This window comes from Anomaloglossus baeobatrachus, chromosome 5, assembly GCF_048569485.1.
Source record: "Anomaloglossus baeobatrachus isolate aAnoBae1 chromosome 5, aAnoBae1.hap1, whole genome shotgun sequence".
Classification (NCBI taxonomy): Eukaryota; Metazoa; Chordata; class Amphibia; order Anura; family Aromobatidae; genus Anomaloglossus; species Anomaloglossus baeobatrachus.
This window is the reverse complement of record NC_134357.1, coordinates 407,924,423-407,943,114: the sequence shown is the minus strand read 5'-3', so window position 1 is coordinate 407,943,114 and position 18,692 is coordinate 407,924,423. Positions and strand designations below refer to the sequence as shown.

General features: G+C 49.8%; 1 protein-coding gene across 1 annotated transcript in view; it reads left to right on the top strand.

Moving 5' to 3' along the window:
* Positions 1-18,692, top strand: part of LOC142311643 (all-trans-retinol 13,14-reductase-like) — an 84,673-nt gene that overhangs the window by 31,206 nt on the left and 34,775 nt on the right. The window contains exon 4 of the mRNA XM_075350210.1: positions 6,342-6,537. Coding sequence (XP_075206325.1) covers positions 6,342-6,537 — 196 coding nt within the window. The remainder of the gene's footprint in view (positions 1-6,341; positions 6,538-18,692) is intronic.

Here is an 18,692-nt window from a genome sequence, read left to right as displayed (position 1 = left end):
ACAGGCCTATTCCCCCTGCACATTACCAGTGTGCCAAAGATATGTTGAGGAACATGAAGGAGGCAGGGGTTATTCGGGACAGCTGTAGTCCCTGGGCCGCTCCGTTGGTACTGGTCAAGAAGAAGGATGGTACCATGCGGATGTGTGTGGACTACCGGAAGATTAATCAGATAACGCATAGCGATGACTACCCACTGCCCCGTATTGAAGAGTCTTTGGCCGCACTGAGAACAGCAAATTACTTCTCTACCCTTGACCTCACCAGTGGGTACTGGCAAGTGGCAGTGGCCCCGGAAGACCGGGAGAAAACCGCCTTCACCACCCCAATGGGGCTCTGTGAATTCAATAGTATGCCGTTTGGGCTGTGCAATGCCCCTGGAACCTTCCAACGGCTGATGGAGTGCTGTCTGGGACATCTAAACTTCGAGACCGTCCTGTTATACCTGGATGATGTGATTGTGTACTCTCAGACGTATGAAGCCCATCTGGAGCACCTAGCCGAGGTGTTCGCGTCCCTTGCCAAATACGGGATGAAGTTGAAGCCCTCCAAGTGCCACCTGCTGAAACCCAGAGTGCAGTACCTGGGGCATGTGGTGAGTGCGGAAGGTGTCGCCCCCGACCCTGAGAAGATCACTGCCATCCAGGACTGGCCAAGACCAACCACCGTGAGGGAAGTAAGGCAGTTTTTGGGTCTGGTGGGGTACTACCGGCGCTTCATCAAGGGGTACACGAAGATGGCTGCTCCCATGCAAGACCTCCTCGTGGGACAGACCAAAGGTGGTAGACCCATCGGAGCCCCACTGGTGTGGGAGGACAGGCATGAGGAGTCCTTCTGTCAGCTGAAAACGGCCTTGACTGGAGAAGAGGTCCTAGCGTACCCTGACTACGGCTGCCCATTCATCCTCTACACAGACGCCAGCAATGTGGGTTTGGGGGCAGTCCTGTCCCAGGTCCAGGAAGGAAAGGAGAAGGTGATTGTCTATGCTAGCCGAAAACTCCGGCCGACTGAAAGGAACCCTGAGAACTACAGCTCCTTCAAGCTCGAGCTCCTGGCACTGGTGTGGGCTATCACCGAGCGGTTCCGCCACTACTTGGCCGCAGCAAAATTCACCGCTTTCACGGATAACAATCCGTTGACTCACCTGGACACAGCCAAGCTGGGCGCGTTGGAGCAGCGGTGGGTGGCCAGACTAGCCAACTATGACTTCACCATCAAATACAGGGCAGGTCGTGTCAACATTAATGCTGATGCCCTCTCTCGGATGCCCCACTTGTCAGAAGGTGGGTGCGAGGATGATGACCTCGAAGAGATCGAGTTGCCTGCATTCCACCGGCCACCAACTGAGAAGGTACATGTCCACCAACAACGGGTGAACCTGGATCCGCTGCCCAGTCAGGAGTGGCAGGAAGCTCAAAATCAGGCGCCCGCTGTCCGCCTAGTCAAGACCCTGGTGGAGCAAGGCACTGCTGGGATGGACCCTGCCACCCCAGCTGAAGCCCAACGCTTGTGGAAGGAACGGACCCGGCTGTGTCTACATCAGGGAAGGTTGTACCGTGAGCTGATCAACCCGAAGACCCATGAGAAGATCCGCCAGTTGGTTATTCCCCAAGCTGATGTACCCACTGTTCTGCAGGCGTACCATGATGGTGCCGGCCACTTCGGATGGAAGAAGCTGGAGATGCTGTTGAGGGAGCGGTTCTATTGGAGTGGGATGCGGGAGTCTGTGGAGGCCTGGTGTCGAGAGTGCGGTCCTTGTACGTTGAGGAGGAAGGATGAAGCCAGCCAGAAGGCTCCCCTACGCCCGATCATTACACACCAACCGCTGGAGCTGGTCGCCTTGGACCATGTAAAGCTCACCCCCAGCCGAAGTGGGTACACTTACGCTCTGACCATAGTAGATCATTACTCCCGGTTCATGGTGGTTGTCCTGGTCAAGGACTTAACCGGCCGTACCACCGCTAGAGCGTTCCAAGCTTACTTCTGTCGACCCCATGGATACCCTGAGAAGGTGCTTACCGACCAAGGTCCAGTCTTTGAGGCGGAGGTGTTCCATGAGTTCTGTCAGCTGTACGGCTGCAAGAAGATCCGGACCACACCTTACCATGCCCAGACCAACGGTATGTGTGAGAAGATGAACCATCTGGTCCTTGGCCTCCTCAAAACGTTGCCGTTGGAGGAGCGGAACCTGTGGCCAGAGAAGCTGCCTGACTTGGTCGATATGTACAACAATATCCCGTCTAGCTCAACGAAGTGCACCCCAGCGTATCTGATGAGGGCTCGGCCCGGCCGACTGCCGGTGGACCTGGAAATGGGACTGGAAGCCCCAGAGACACTCCCCTCAACGGCTGAATGGGACACCCGGCGGAGGGTGCAGTACCGACAGATTCAGGAGTATGTGGAGAAGAGTCTAAGTCGGAGTCGAGAACAACAGGAGCAGCGCTTCAATCAGAAAGCGTCTGCGGGCCCTTTCCAGCCTGGAGATGTGGTGTTAAAGCGGAAGAGGAAGACCCACAAGCTGGATCATCAATGGGAACAAATCCCATACGTCATACAACCCACAGGATGGGAAGATGGAAAGGCCTACCAGATCAGTCGTGACCAAGGGGGCACTTTGGCCACGGTTTCCCGGGACCATCTGAAAAGGTGCCCACCAGCATTGAGGGCGACGGCTGAAGTACCAGTTCCTCCACCAGCAGAGAAGGCAAAAGAGGTGATCCACACTGTGATGGGTGACTTCCCAGCAGACTGGCCTACACAGAACGGCGCGGTGATTCTTCCAGTGATACTGTTCCCACAACCTGTGGATGAAGAAGTGGTGGAAGCGGTCAACCGTGAGCCAGAACCAGTGCCAGTGCCCAGGGATGAACCTGTGCCCTGCTCCCCTATGCCTCCGCCTGCCCCACACGATAGCCGGGAGGAGGAACCGATTGTTCCCTCTGCCCCACTGCCTAGCCCCACTGACACCGGACCCCGGAGGTCCACCTGTCCCAACCTAGGTAGGCCCCCACTTAGGTACAGGGAAACCGTTCTTTAAAAGGGGGGGGGGGGAGGGGGAAGAAAACATATGTGTTTAAAGTGTGTTTGAAAAGGTTTTGCAAAAATGAGAATAATAACCGAAGATAACCTGATTGTCTACCGTGATTGGAAACCGGCCGTTGCCGGCACCATTGTCCCCGTGGGGACCGCTTGAAAAGTTGTTTGCATAGAAACTTCTATGGACAAGCCCGTGAACTTGCAGGGCAACCACAAACGTTAAGTGGGTTGTAAATAAAAATCTGATGTTGTGCAGCTACCGTAACCGCCTCCGGAGAGGCAGGTTGGAGGGAGGGGCCGCAGTGGAGCAGGCTGGGGCCCAGCCACCACAGGAACCGGTGGCTACCCTCTGGAGGGGAAGGACAGATCCCGCTCGGGTAACTTGTGCAGGACTGGGGTCAAGGGGTGCTGCCTTGGTTTTAGGGGCAGCATCAGGGCCAGGTTACTTGGGTGGGAGAGAGCGGCAGCCGCAACTGTTTAAAATGTTTGCAACGTTTAAGTACCAAACCTCCCGATGTGGGATGATGTCATAAGTTGTATTATGTTTACCTTTTTATATCTTTTCAGAAAATAAAACCAGTGTTGGACGGGCAGCCCGCGGACGGTCTGCATTTTGCTAAGGGGGAATGTGACGCCCTGGGCAAGCCAGGGGTCACAGGTCATAACACCACCACACCCTACACTCCAGTTAGGAACACCAAGGCTAACCTAAAATCCTTGTTGCCTTCCTCCAGGGGCTGATGTCCACACCAGGGGGTGGGCCAGGCGGTTGGCTGCGCCCACCGAGGAGTTCACAGCCCTGGAGGCGGGAGAACCAGGCAGTTCAAGCCAGGGGAGTGAAGTAGAAGGAAGTGGTAGAGGAGCAAGGGAGTAGAAAGTGACAGTTTGTAAAGCCTGAAGCTGGTCCGGGTGTGTGCCCCGGACTGAGACAGCAAGGTCAGCAGACGGCGGTGACTGTCTGCAGGGGAGACTGCTTGGAGGTTGCTGGAAGGACCGCGGACGGGTGGTGGCCCGGCGGTACCGGAGCGGTATACGAAGAGCAGTCAGCACCATTGGCAGGGGCCTTTCGGATCCCGGCAAGGCTAGGAGTCGCCGTGAATTTGCCAAATCCGTCAGTGAAGGGGACGTCTGTCTCCCAACAAGCAAGTCCCTATTGAAGGCAACAGTCCAACCGTTACAGAGAGACACCGCCACCGCCAGGGCACCAGTTTCTCAGGGCCAACGCCTGCGGGCAAAGTAGGGCTCCTCCGGCCCATATCCAAGCCGGGGAGCGGGTTACCGGTGGGAACCCATCGAAACCATCATCATCTTAGGTGCAGGAAAAAGGGACCGTCACCGTCAACTACTGGGGAAAGCAAGTGCAGCCGTCCGTGGGAACCGTCTTTCCAGCCGTGTGTTTTACCGAGAACTGTGTCATCGTCTCAGGCTGAGTGAGTACCACAGTGCCGCAAGGCACCGAGCTGCCCCCGCGTCCATGCACCCCACCAAGCCCTGCATCACCCACCTCATCACTGGGCCCCGGGACAACTACCCCCTACCCACGGAGGGGAGGACTAACATCTAGCTGCTCCATACCATCACTCCCGGGATCCCCATACAGAGCAGCGGTGGTGTCAACAAATCACCACAACCGTGGGTGGCGTCACGGACAATAAACTATCCCAAATCCCAATCCCCTTTCACTCACGGGCGAGGAGCGCCGCTCGAGTCCCCGGGATCTGGCCCATCGCTCGAGCCACCGAGCAGCAGCAGCAGGCCGCAGCAGATGCAGCGGCAGCCGGACCCGAGCAGTGGGAGAGCGCGGCGTCCCCTCCTCCGCCCGCGACAGACGCACTTCCTGCATCGCTCTCGACATCGTGTGTAAATCCTAGATGATATGATTAACGAGCGCAAAATCGTTGTAATCGTATCATCAGTGTAGCGTCGGCGAATTCCATAATTACGCTGATGCGACGGTCCGATGTTGTTCCTCGCTCCTGCGACTGCACTCATCGCTGTGTGTGAAGTCGCAGGAGGGAGGAACATCTCCTACCTGCGTCACCGCGGTTCCCCTCGGCTATGCGGAATGAAGGAGGTGAGCGGGATGTTTAAATCCCGCTCATCTCCGCCCCTCTGCTCCTATTGGCCGCCTGCCGTGTGACGTCGTAGTGATGCCGCACGACCCGCCCCCTTAATAAAGAGGTGGTTTGCCGGCCAGAGCGACGTCGAACAGCAGGTGAGTGCATGTAAAGCTGCCGTAGCGATAATATTCGCTACGGCAGCTATCACAAAGATATCGCAGCTGCGACGGGGGCGGAGACTACCGCGCTCGGCACCGCATCATCGGCTTGCGATGTCGTAGTGTGCAAAGCCCGCCTAAAGGGGGCTTTACACACTGCGACATCGCTAATGCGGAGTCGCTGGGGTCACGGAATTTGTGATGCACATCCGGCCGCTTTAGCGATGTTGCTACGTGTGACACCGATGAGCGATTTTGCATCGTTGCAAAAACGTGCAAAATCGCTCATCGGTGACATGGGGGTCCATTCTCGATTATCGTTACTGCAGCAGTAACGATGTAGTTCGTCGCTCCTGCGGCAGCACACATCGCTCCGTGTGACACCGCAGGAACGAGTAAGTTCTCCTTACCTGCCTCCCGGCCGCTATGAGGAAGGAGGGAGGTGGGCGGGATGTTACATCCCGCTCATCTCCGCCCCTCCGCTGCTATTGGGCGGCCGCTTAGTGACGTCGCTGTGACGCCGCACGCACCGCCCCCTTAGAAAGGAGGCGGTTCACCGGTCACAGCGACGTCGCCGTGCAGGTAAGTATGTGTGACGGGTCTGGGCGATGTTGTGCGGCACGGGCAGCGATTTGCCCGTGTCGCGCAACAGATGGGGGCGGGTACCCACACTAGCGATATCGGGACCGATATCGCAGTGTGTAAAGTAGCCTTTAGTCTAAAGACACAATGCATGTACAAGAGGATAACATTTCCCTATGGCTATACTGTCCTTTATAGCACAGCAAGGGAAGGAGAACAAAAGTGCCCCAGCATTTTGTATTATCATGAGTTGCCACCTGGACCATGGTGTTGTTAGTTCTTTTATTTCTTTTTATGGATCTAACCTTTTCCATATAATGCATGTGATTGAGAAAGGGGTACCTCTTTGATGCTATAGTCACCTTTAACCCAGCCACTGATTCCATCATTTAGGCTTTTACTGTGATAAATGCATGCAATTGGCTTAGAATTAAATATAATATACTTTAAAAAAAATAAAAAATAGTGTAACATTACTAGGAGTGCTCATATTTTGTATATCTACAGAATGTGGCTCGTCATGTGCCATTGCTGGCAATTCTGAAGATGATACCGAAGTATCTAGCACTGTTTCTTCTCAAGTCTGGTCTTCTTCACCGACTATCTCCAGTATTTCGACTTGCAGAGTCCAGTCACCAGGATGTGGTGGGAGGCCTAACTAGCAATAAAGAGCTCCAGACCGTGTTCAGCTACCTCTTCTATGGTGAGTGAGCTAAGTCGCACTGACTTATTGAAGTTAATATTGAACTGTATGTAGGGTTCTCAGAAGTTACATAATTACATGTCAGTCTATCTAGATATCTACTAATGTTCTTTGTGGGTGACTCATTAACATATCAGACCTGATGCATTCCCTGTTTGACCCATTACCTCATATTTGACAACAGTTCATCTTTGTGATCATCCACTATTCTTCAGACCGGTTTCAGACATTCACTTTTCACAAAATTAGAACTTAACAGACTCATGTATGCCTATTAGATATTAACACTGATTCTCAGGACTCTGGTCCGGTGACCATGTCATTATTACGAGGCCATCTGCCAAATGCCCTGTGATCCTCCTACTTGATTGCATCCCTGGCACATCTGATTTGTGGACCATGTGTGATGTCAAGCAAGGCCTATGGATCAGAAAAGATACTGGCAGATAGGGAGGAGATCGCAGAACTCTGATCTGGTGGCCAAAAGAATAATGATGTGACTGCTGGACCAGATTCCTGCAAATTGATTTGCTTATCACTAATACCTATGAGAATGTTGAGTTCAGGTCAGGAGAGCTGTGGCTAGCTCATGGACTCTGAAACATAGATGTCTGAAACTTGCGAAATTAGTTTATCGATGCTTGGATAAGATCACTGATAAGACAATTAGTGAAAACTAGAAATGAGACTTTGTGCCTTGACTATAAATTAAACGAATGACACTAGATTATGAATATTATCAGTTCTTAATGTGAAACATGCATGAAGTTCAATCAACAGGAATGTAATATATGGTTTCACTTGGGCATCACCATAATGGTCTACATCATGACCACATAATGCCTTCTCTAACAAAACATAGTTTGGGAAGCAATGTAGATTGTAACAAGGCTTCAACATACCATGTGTTACGGCTGTACACCGGAAGCGTCCTCCCTCTCGGGTCAGAGTCAGCGTGCTTCCTGTCTCGCCACTGCACGAGACCCATTCTGCGGTGATGCTCCACCTCGGCGCCATTCCATAGCGGAAGGCCTAGTCCTCCGCTGTGTTACTGGTGGCTGTTCAGCCGCCAGAATCTAAGTGTGGAAAGTGGGTGAGTGTGTATGCGCATGACGTGGCATCCTCGGATTGGCCGTCGGATGTCAGCTGCTCGGATGACGTGGCCTCTTTGGTTTGGCTGTTGGACATCAGCTACACTGATTGACATTTTTTCCTCGGTGGCACCAGTTTACTACTAGTTGAGCCATACTTTATTATACTATATAGCTACGCTGATTGGACATGAGATGACTGGGCGGTGCTTAGGTTATTTAGGGATGCTGACGACACCGGACGGCGCTCAGACTTTCTTTGTCTTGTAGCGAGAAGTTGTTAGGCTGGTCACTTGAATATTGCGTCGCTTGTCAAATATTACTGGTGTCAGCGCTGGTTAAGCGTACTGAACCCCGCTACTAGGCAGGTCGCTTGAATATTGCGTTACTTATGTAGTTACTACCGGTGACAGCGCTGGTTAAGTGTGCATTTCACCAGAACTATACAGTATTATTTTTAGTAGGTGCACCTGCGTGCTGATTAAAGTCACTGCTGCATCTTTCTCTTTAAGTTTTTATACTTGCTTCTATTTCAACCGTTGTTGACATTAGACGAAGGTGACGCCAAAATGTGCGCGTCGGGGCTGGCGTCACATGTGTATACAGGTCCTCTACTGCACAGGTAAATATTTCTTATCTATCATGTTTATACTTGGGTGGCTCCCCTACATACTTGCTCTGGACATTGGTGAATAACATGATGTATCTGAGTTACCCTAGGCTGTAACTATACTATCTTTTAACAGTTACATTCATCAGCATATTAATACTATATACTACAGCTACAACTGTTATATATACTAATATAAGCATTATTAGCAACATACATAGTTCCGGCCAGCAATAACATTAATAGCCAGCTTCATATCTCTACAACATTATATATTATGGCTATAGCTATTGAATGATTGCTATACATACCACATCTATGAACTCTATGTTCTATTCTAATTTCTAATTCTATTCTTACTGTGTCTTTACCCTTACTAACCCTGTTTTTCACAGCTAAACGTTTTTTCCTATATTTAGGAATTTTTGTATCTAATCTCATACCTCTGCAGAGATACCTGTATTTGACTTTTAAATATTTATACATGTGATGCCCTTGTTCTAGTCATACTGCCAGTTGGCATTCATTAATTTTTAACCATTAATAAAATTTGTTATCTTTGACCAAATCGTTTTTTCTTAGAATTTTTTGTTCTAAGATGTAGTACAGCGTAATCCCCAATAGGTGGCAGAAGAGTAGTGAAGGAGCGACAAAGAAACAAAGAAACGTTGAAGTACAGCAGAGTAACTTCAGCAGGCATTTAACAGGCAAGCCACAAGGGGGCAATAGAGTAGTCAAACAGTCAGGGTCTAGCCAGGAAAGTTGAGTCAATGCAAAGGGAGGATCAATATTAAGTCAGAAAACAGAACGGAGTCGGAAGTCGGGAGATCAGGTATGCAGAGGGAAACACAAACAACAGACAGGAGAGGGAAGTTAGGGGCTGGGACAGGCAGACAAAAGGGGGAGGATACAAGTCAGTAGCATGGAGGTAGGACAGATCGGGAACACTCACCAGAGCCAGTATACAAGCTGCAAGGCAGAAATATCACGGTCACTGAGCCATAGGTAGAAACGCAATATATAGTGCCCTGGGATCCAGAACGAGGCAAGGGAAGTTAATCCCTGACATGACCAGGCCAGAGCTGGGTGTAACCAGCAGCAGGGAAAAGCCTGCCTAAATCATGACACATACAAGCTCTCTTAGAGCCCTAGGCCATGGTTTCATAACTCATCACCTTTGGGGCTTCAAATGCCTGAAATTTAGCATGAAAGATGTTAGATCGACACTTTATTACTCAATTGCCCTTCTTCTTTTGAGATATACCGTATATATCTGAGTGTAGGGTAGGCTGACCACCCAGATGTATCGGTAATAACACCAAATCTTGCAGATCCTTTTCTGGCTTCAGCCCTTACCTTTTAACAAGTGTGCCTTAGGACTCCTTCACACATCTGTATAAAACACTTTCATAAAAAAATGGTGCCGGTGTCAGTCAGTGTTTTATATCAATGCGTCATCTGTGTGTTATTAGAAAATCCGTTTTCTACCATCAGTGTGTCATCCATGTTTTTCACTGATGGCTAAAGAAATAAAGAAATTATAAAGCTTCTCCTATACTTTGCACTGTTAAAGGGGTGGTTCACTACTCTGCAATAGTGGCTACATCTTTGTAAAACTGATAGGGAAGGCTTTTTCTAAATGCCTTATTCAGCCAATTCAGCCTTTGAGTGGCGCTATTGCCTTCATCCCCATGAAGTGATCCCTTGTCTCCGTGACCTCTGAGATTCGGTGATGTCAAGTCAACTTCCAGTTGACCCGACATCACCGAGACTGGCCCCAGTGTCCGTGAGTGACTGGGTTGTGTTCGGAGTTTCCCTGCACATCACAGCCCAGCATTGCTCCTGCTTGCCCCGCTCTGCAGTGGAGAGCACGCACGAGATTCTGAGCTGTGCTAAGCGGTGAAATGCTGCCCACAGCCCAGTGACTCACGGAGACTGGGGCCGGGCTTGGTCATTTCAGGTCAACTGGAAGTTGACATGATATTGTAAGCCGTGCACCGGGGTGGGCTCTTTAGGATACAGCGAAGTAACGAACGAGAAATAAACGGCCCCAGAACTAGATTAACTAACAAAAGTGCTTTACTACAATTTGAATATGAATGCAATCAAAACAGGGAAAATCCACAAACACTCAGCGAAGAGGCTGAGACCCTTGTGCTATACAGGGTGGCGCCTTACAACATGAGACTGCTACAATATATACACTATATGTTACCTACAGGCATGACTGGATATTCCAACCACCAACTACCTATTAATACCCTTAAACATGAAAAAAATTGGATGGGTGTGAAATACAAGCCGACCACAGTATAGCACAACAGTTTACAAACTTAAAATAAATTTACTCTAACCCCCAATTGACTATTCCCCTGCCCCAATATAAATATAGTGCCCTTTAATGGAGGATTTGTCCCACGATTCACCTTGAATAACCAAACAATTTACTATATACAATGACTGCTTAGTAGTGATGAGCGAGCATGCTTGTCACTACTCGGTACTCGCACGAGTATCACTGTACTCGGGCTGCTCGGCGGGGAACGAGTAATCTCGCGATACTCGTGCTTTACTCGTGGTCTTCATTTCTGCATGTTGGCGCTCTTTTGAGAGCCAGCCCTCATGCAGGGATTGGCTGGCAGACCACTGCAATGCCACAGCCCTGTTAGTTGTGGAATTGCAGTGATTGGCCGGCCTGCACAGCGTCACCGAGCCTTTATATCGGCCGGCGCGCTGTGCTCTGCTCACAGCTATTCTGACAGTGAGTGTAGGGAGAGTGTCGCTGATTCAGGGAAAGCTTTGCGGCCCTTTATAGCTTTTTCAGTTGCAGGGCTGCAAACAGTGTGACCAAAAGTCCTTCTCAGGACTATTCTAGTTGTATACAGGCAGGCAGGGTATAGCCAGGTCGGAGTACAGTAGCAGAGTCCTTCTCAGGACTATTGTTGCTATATACAGGCAGGGTATAGCCAGGTCTGAATACAGGCTAGTGACCAAAAGAGTCCTTGTCAGGACTATTGTAGCAGTATACAGGCAGGCAGGCAGGCAGGGTAGTGGTGACCGTATACCAGCCTTCATATCTGGGGCTGGTGTACACAGTGTAAAACAGTCCAGATAGTGTCTGACTTGTCTGTACTGTAATTGTCGCTCCCCAAAAAAACCTGTTAGTAGGTTATTATTGCGTCCGTGCTTGGTTTTTAAAACCGCACGTGTGTGCCTGTTGGTGGCAGCGTACAGGTGCACTGGTGTGCGTTTACCAAACTATTATATAACGCACAAGTGTAGTGTATAATACACGTCAGTCAGCAGTGGCTGATAGTGTCAGAGTTCTTAATTTTTGCTCCTAAAACCTGTGTTAGGTTATTATTGCGTCCGTGCTTGGTTTTTAAAACCGCACGTGTGTGCCTGTTGGTGGCAGCGTACAGGTGCACTGGTGTGCGTTTACCAAACTATTATATAACGCACAAGTGTAGTGTATAATACACGTCAGTCAGCAGTGGCTGATAGTGTCAGAGTTCTTAATTTTTGCTCCTAAAACCTGTGTTAGGTTATTATTGCGTCCGTGCTTGGTTTTTAAAACCGCACGTGTGTGCCTGTTGGTGGCAGCGTACAGGTGCACTGGTGTGCGTTTACCAAACTATTATATAACGCACAAGTGTAGTGTATAATACACGTCAGTCAGCAGTGGCTGATAGTGTCAGAGTTCTTAATTTTTGCTCCTAAAACCTGTGTTAGGTTATTATTGCGTCCGTGCTTGGTTTTTAAAACCGCACGTGTGTGCCTGTTGGTGGCAGCGTACAGGTGCACTGGTGTGCGTTTACCAAACTATTATATAACGCACAAGTGTAGTGTATAATACACGTCAGTCAGCAGTGGCTGATAGTGTCAGAGTTCTTAATTTTTGCTCCTAAAACCTGTGTTAGGTTATTATTGCGTCCGTGCTTGGTTTTTAAAACCGCACGTGTGTGCCTGTTGGTGGCAGCGTACAGGTGCACTGGTGTGCGTTTACCAAACTATTATATAACGCACAAGTGTAGTGTATAATACACGTCAGTCAGCAGTGGCTGATAGTGTCAGAGTTCTTAATTTTTGCTCCTAAAACCTGTGTTAGGTTATTATTGCGTCCGTGCTTGGTTTTTAAAACCGCACGTGTGTGCCTGTTGGTGGCAGCGTACAGGTGCACTGGTGTGCGTTTACCAAACTATTATATAACGCACAAGTGTAGTGTATAATACACGTCAGTCAGCAGTGGCTGATAGTGTCAGAGTTCTTAATTTTTGCTCCTAAAACCTGTGTTAGGTTATTATTGCGTCCGTGCTTGGTTTTTAAAACCGCACGTGTGTGCCTGTTGGTGGCAGCGTACAGGTGCACTGGTGTGCGTTTACCAAACTATTATATAACGCACAAGTGTAGTGTATAATACACGTCAGTCAGCAGTGGCTGATAGTGTCAGAGTTCTTAATTTTTGCTCCTAAAACCTGTGTTAGGTTATTATTGCGTCCGTGCTTGGTTTTTAAAACCGCACGTGTGTGCCTGTTGGTGGCAGCGTACAGGTGCACTGGTGTGCGTTTACCAAACTATTATATAACGCACAAGTGTAGTGTATAATACACGTCAGTCAGCAGTGGCTGATAGTGTCAGAGTTCTTAATTTTTGCTCCTAAAACCTGTGTTAGGTTATTATTGCGTCCGTGCTTGGTTTTTAAAACCGCACGTGTGTGCCTGTTGGTGGCAGCGTACAGGTGCACTGGTGTGCGTTTACCAAACTATTATATAACGCACAAGTGTAGTGTATAATACACGTCAGTCAGCAGTGGCTGATAGTGTCAGAGTTCTTAATTTTTGCTCCTAAAACCTGTGTTAGGTTATTATTGCGTCCGTGCTTGGTTTTTAAAACCGCACGTGTGTGCCTGTTGGTGGCAGCGTACAGGTGCACTGGTGTGCGTTTACCAAACTATTATATAACGCACAAGTGTAGTGTATAATACACGTCAGTCAGCAGTGGCTGATAGTGTCAGAGTTCTTAATTTTTGCTCCTAAAACCTGTGTTAGGTTATTATTGCGTCCGTGCTTGGTTTTTAAAACCGCACGTGTGTGCCTGTTGGTGGCAGCGTACAGGTGCACTGGTGTGCGTTTACCAAACTATTATATAACGCACAAGTGTAGTGTATAATACACGTCAGTCAGCAGTGGCTGATAGTGTCAGAGTTCTTAATTTTTGCTCCTAAAACCTGTGTTAGGTTATTATTGCGTCCGTGCTTGGTTTTTAAAACCGCACGTGTGTGCCTGTTGGTGGCAGCGTACAGGTGCACTGGTGTGCGTTTACCAAACTATTATATAACGCACAAGTGTAGTGTATAATACACGTCAGTCAGCAGTGGCTGATAGTGTCAGAGTTCTTAATTTTTGCTCCTAAAACCTGTTAGGTTATTATTGCGTCCGTGCTTGGTTTTTAAAACCGCACGTGTGTGCCTGTTGGTGGCAGCGTACAGGTGCACTGGTGTGCGTTTACCAAACTATTATATAACGCACAAGTGTAGTGTATAATACACGTCAGTCAGCAGTGGCTGATAGTGTCAGAGTTCTTAATTTTTGCTCCTAAAACCTGTGTTAGGTTATTATTGCGTCCGTGCTTGGTTTTTAAAACCGCACGTGTGTGCCTGTCGGTGGCAGCGTACAGGTGCACTTGTGTGCAATTTCCAGAAACTTTGATATAACGCACAAGTAGTGAATATACACGTCAGCAGTGCACAGCATTGCAAAATGCGCAAGGGCATTGGCAAGGAACAAGGAAGTGGACGTGATGGTGGTGCAGGCAGAGGCCGAGGTCGTGGGCAAGCTCTAATTTCGCCACAACAAAGGGCCACATCTAGTCGCTCGCACGTCCTGTCCCAAATTCTTGGGGACCGCAGCAGTACACCGCTCTTGAACCAAGACCAGTGTCAACAGGTTGTTAGTTGGATAGCGGATAATGCTTCCAGTCAGATTGGCACCACCACAAACACTCTGTCTTCCACACGGTCAAGTGTCAGTAGCCGTGATACTGCACCGCACATTTCTGAACCTGATCCTCCTTCCTACCACCAGGCTGAGTACACGTCCTCCTCGGACATTAATGATCCCACACTTGGACACTCGGAAGAGCTGTTCACGTTTCCATTCACACATTCTGGCCTCTCGCCAGCTCATATTGAAGTGGGTCATGAGGAGATCGTCTGTACAGATGGCCAAATATTTGAGCAGCCACGTTCTCACGAAGTTGGCAACGTGTCTCAACAAGTGGTGGACGATGATGAGACACAATTGTCAGCAAGTCAGGAGGAGGAGCAGGGTGCGGAAGAGGAAGACGACGTGGTGGATGATCCAGTAACTGACCCAACCTGGCAGGAGGATATGCAGAGCGAGGACAGCAGTGCACAGGGGGAGGGAGGCGTAGCATCACAACAGGCAGTAAGAAGCAGGGTGGTGGCCCCAGGCAGAAGTCAGGCAACCGTTCCCCGGAACAACACGACGACACAAGGTGCCTGTCCAAATGTTAGGTCTTCACGAGTCTGGCAGTTTTTTAAGTTGGATCCAGATGATTCAAAAAAGGCCATTTGCAACACCTGCCGTGCCAGCATCAGCAGGGGTACCAAAACTAGCAGCCTGACCACCACCAGCATGATCAGGCACATGTCAGCCAAGCACCCGACTTTGTGGGAAGTACAATAGAGTCGAGGAGCAGTGCTTGCTGATGTCACTGCTACGTCTTCGCTGGTTGTGCATGCGAGCCAATCCTCTGTCCATGCTGCCTGCGAACAAGCCTCCTCCACTCCTGCACCTACAGTTGCCTACGCAGAAAGAACACCATCATCAAGCACGTCCTTGTCCCAGCGCAGCGTTCAGTTATCCATTCAGCAAACCTTTGAACGCAGGCGCAAATACACTGCCAACACCCCACATGCCACAGTTCTAAATGCTAACATTTCGCGACTGCTTGCGCTGGAAATGTTGCCTTTTAGGCTGGTGGAGACAGAAGCATTCCGTGACCTGATGGCGGCAGCTGTCCCACGTTACTCGGTCCCCAGCCGCCACTATTTCTCCCGGTGTGCCGTCCCCGCGTTGCATAACCACGTGTCACAAAACATCACACGTGCCCTGAACAACGCTGTTTCACCCAAGGTCCACCTAACCACAGACACGTGGACAAGTGCTTGTGGGCAAGGCCGCTACATCTCGTTGACGGCACACTGGGTTAATATTGTGGAAGCTGGGACCCAGTCTGAGCGAGGGACGCAACACGTCCTTCCCACACCAAGGTTTGCAGGCCCTACCTCAGTCAGTGTTTCACCCACACTCTACAGCTCCGGAATGTCATGCTCTTCAGCCTCCTCCTCCTCCTGCGCATCCTCATCCACTGTGCCCTCCACACCAGTCACAAGCTGGAAGCACTGCAGCACTGCCTCGGCGAAGCGGCAACAGGCTGTGCTGAAGCTAATCTGCATAGGTGACAAACCCCACAATGCAGAAGAGCTGTGGACAGCTCTGAAACAGCAGGCAGATCACTGGCTCACACCTCTGAACCTAAAGCCAGGAAAGGTCGTTTGTGACAATGGCCGGAACCTGGTGGCGGCTTTGAGGCGAGGCCAGCTGACACATGTTCCATGCGTGGCCCATGTGCTCAACCTCGTGGTTCAGCGGTTTATAAAGTCATACCCAGAGCTGTCTGATCTGCTGGTAAAAGTTCGCCGCCTGTCTGCACATTTTCGAAAGTCACCTACTGCTTCAGCCGGCCTTGCCGGCTTTCAGCGCCGTTTGCATCTTCCGGCTCACAGACTGGTGTGTGATGTCCCCACGCGTTGGAATTCAACTCTGCACATGTTGGTCAGGATATGTGAGCAGAAGAGGGCAGTTGTTGAGTACCTGCATCACCTAAGCCGTCGGGAAATGGGTCAAACTCCACACATAACACCTGAGGAGTGGAGATGGATGTCAGACCTATGTACCATCCTCCAAAACTTTGAGGACTCCACCAAGATGGTGAGTGGTGATGACGCCATTATTAGCGTCACCATACCGCTACTCTGCCTTCTAAAACGGTCCCTGCTGAAAAACAAACATGATGCATTGCAGGCGGAGCGCGATGAGTTGCAGCAAGAAACAGTAGTGGGTGTGGGTGATAACACACAGCCCAGCCTCGTCTCATCACAACGTGCAGTGGAGGACTATGACGAGGAGGAGGATGAAGACATGGAGCAACTCTCCGGCCAAATTGAGGATATGACATGCACACCAGTCATATCCTCGATTCAGCGTGGCTGGCCAGAGGACAGGGTAGATGAGGAGGAGGAGGAGGAGGAGGAGGAGGAGGAGGACAGCATGTTCAGTCATCTTGTTGGTCAGGCTACTGAAGTCCTGGCTGTTAAGAGTCTGGCGCACATGGCTGACTTTATGGTAAGCTGCCTGTCTCGTGACCCTCGCGTTAAGAACATCTTGGCCGACAATCATTACTGGTTGGTAACACTGTTAGACCCACGCTACAAGGAGAACTTTTTGTCTCTTATTCCCGTGGAGGAGAGGTCAACCAAAATGCAGCAGTTTCGGAAGGCCATACTCACGGAAGTAGGCAAAGCATTCCCCTCACAAAACGCTAGCGGCATAGGTCAGGAATCAGTGGACAACCGAGGCGTACAGCCGAGAGAGGCACAAGTCCAATCCGCCAGAGGTAGGGGAACAGTCTTTAAGATGTGGGACAGTTTTCTCAGCCCCTCACGTACCACAGCCCCTGAGGTGCGGGGTAGTGCCACAAGAAATCTTAAGTTTGCCCAGATGCTGAAGGAGTACCTTGCAGATCGAACAACTGTACTCCGACATTCCTCTGTGCCTTACAATTATTGGGTATCCAAGCTGGACACGTGGCATGAATTGGCTCTCTACGCCTTGGAAGTCCTGGCCTGCCCTGCTGCTAGCGTTTTGTCAGAGCGTGTTTTTAGTGCCGCAGGTGGAATCATTACAGATAAACGCACCCGCCTGTCAACTGAAAATGCTGACAGGCTGACTCTGATAAAGATGAACAAGGGTTGGATTGGGCCAGACTTCACCACACCACCAGCAAATGAGAGCGGAATTTAAAGTTTGCCATGTACCTCCACTCACCCATGGGTACACTTCTCGACTTTGGATAATCGCTGGACTGCTCCTCCTTCTCCTCATGCGCCATCATGATGACCGTTACAATAGTTAGGTCTTTGTTTCAGGTATACCCCCAGTGGTAAATTTTTTCGCCCATTCTTTGCAGAATGGACATTACAACGACAGGAGACCCGCTCCTTTGCAATGGGAACAATGTTTTGAGGCCCTCATGCACGTCTCTACCCAGGGACAACGTGTAGCCTCCCAATTTTTGGCTGCCCTGCCTAAGGGCTATACTATAATACACCCACTTCCTTAAAATGGACACTTAATGTTTTGAGGCCCTCATGCACGTCTCTACCCAGGGACAATGTGGAGCCTCCCAATTTTTGGCTGCCCTGGCAAAGGGCTATACTGAAATAGACCCACTTCCTTACAATGGGCACTTCAGGTTTAAAGGCCATCATGCACGTCTCTACCCAGGGACAATGTGGAGCCTCCCAATTTTTGGCTGCCCTGCCTAAGGGCTATACTATAATACACCCACTTCCTGACAATGGACACTTAATGTTTTGAGGCCCTCATGCACGTCTCTACCCAGGGACAATGTGGAGCCTCCCAATTTTTGGCTGCCCTGGCAAAGGGCTATACTGAAATAGACCCACTTCCTTACAATGGGCACTTCAGGTTTAAAGGCCATCATGCACGTCTCTACCCAGGGACAATGTGGAGCCTCCCAATTTTTGGCTGCCCTGCCTAAGGGCTATACTATAATACACCCACTTCCTGACAATGGACACTTAATGTTTTGAGGCCCTCATGCACGTCTGTATGCAGGGGCATTGGTGAACCTCACAATTTAGGACTGCCCTGGCAAAGGAAAATACTACAAAGACTCACTTCCTCAAAATGGGCACATTAGACTCAAGAGGCCTTCATGTACGTCTCTTCTCAGGGACATCGGAGTGCCACACAATGTTTTCACGTAAAATCTTTCATGTATTGATCTCAAAAAGTAACATACACCAGCTCTATCTCACTATTGGGTATGTGCCCTTAACATTTCCGCCATGAAAAATCATTTTGGGGTCATTTTGGAAGGTTTTCTGGTGAGTCCGTAAAAATGGCGTAAAACGCGGACAAAATTGTTCACAGCTGTGACTTTTGAGTGATAAATGCTTCAAGGGGTCTTCCCCATGCTGTTGCCATGTCATTTGAGCACTCTTCTGAGACTTTTGTGACATTTTTAGGGTTTCTCCATGCTGCCGGGAGGTCATTTCACAAAAATACTCGGGTCTCCCATAGGATAACATTGGGCTCGTTGCTCGGGCCGAGTACACGAGTATC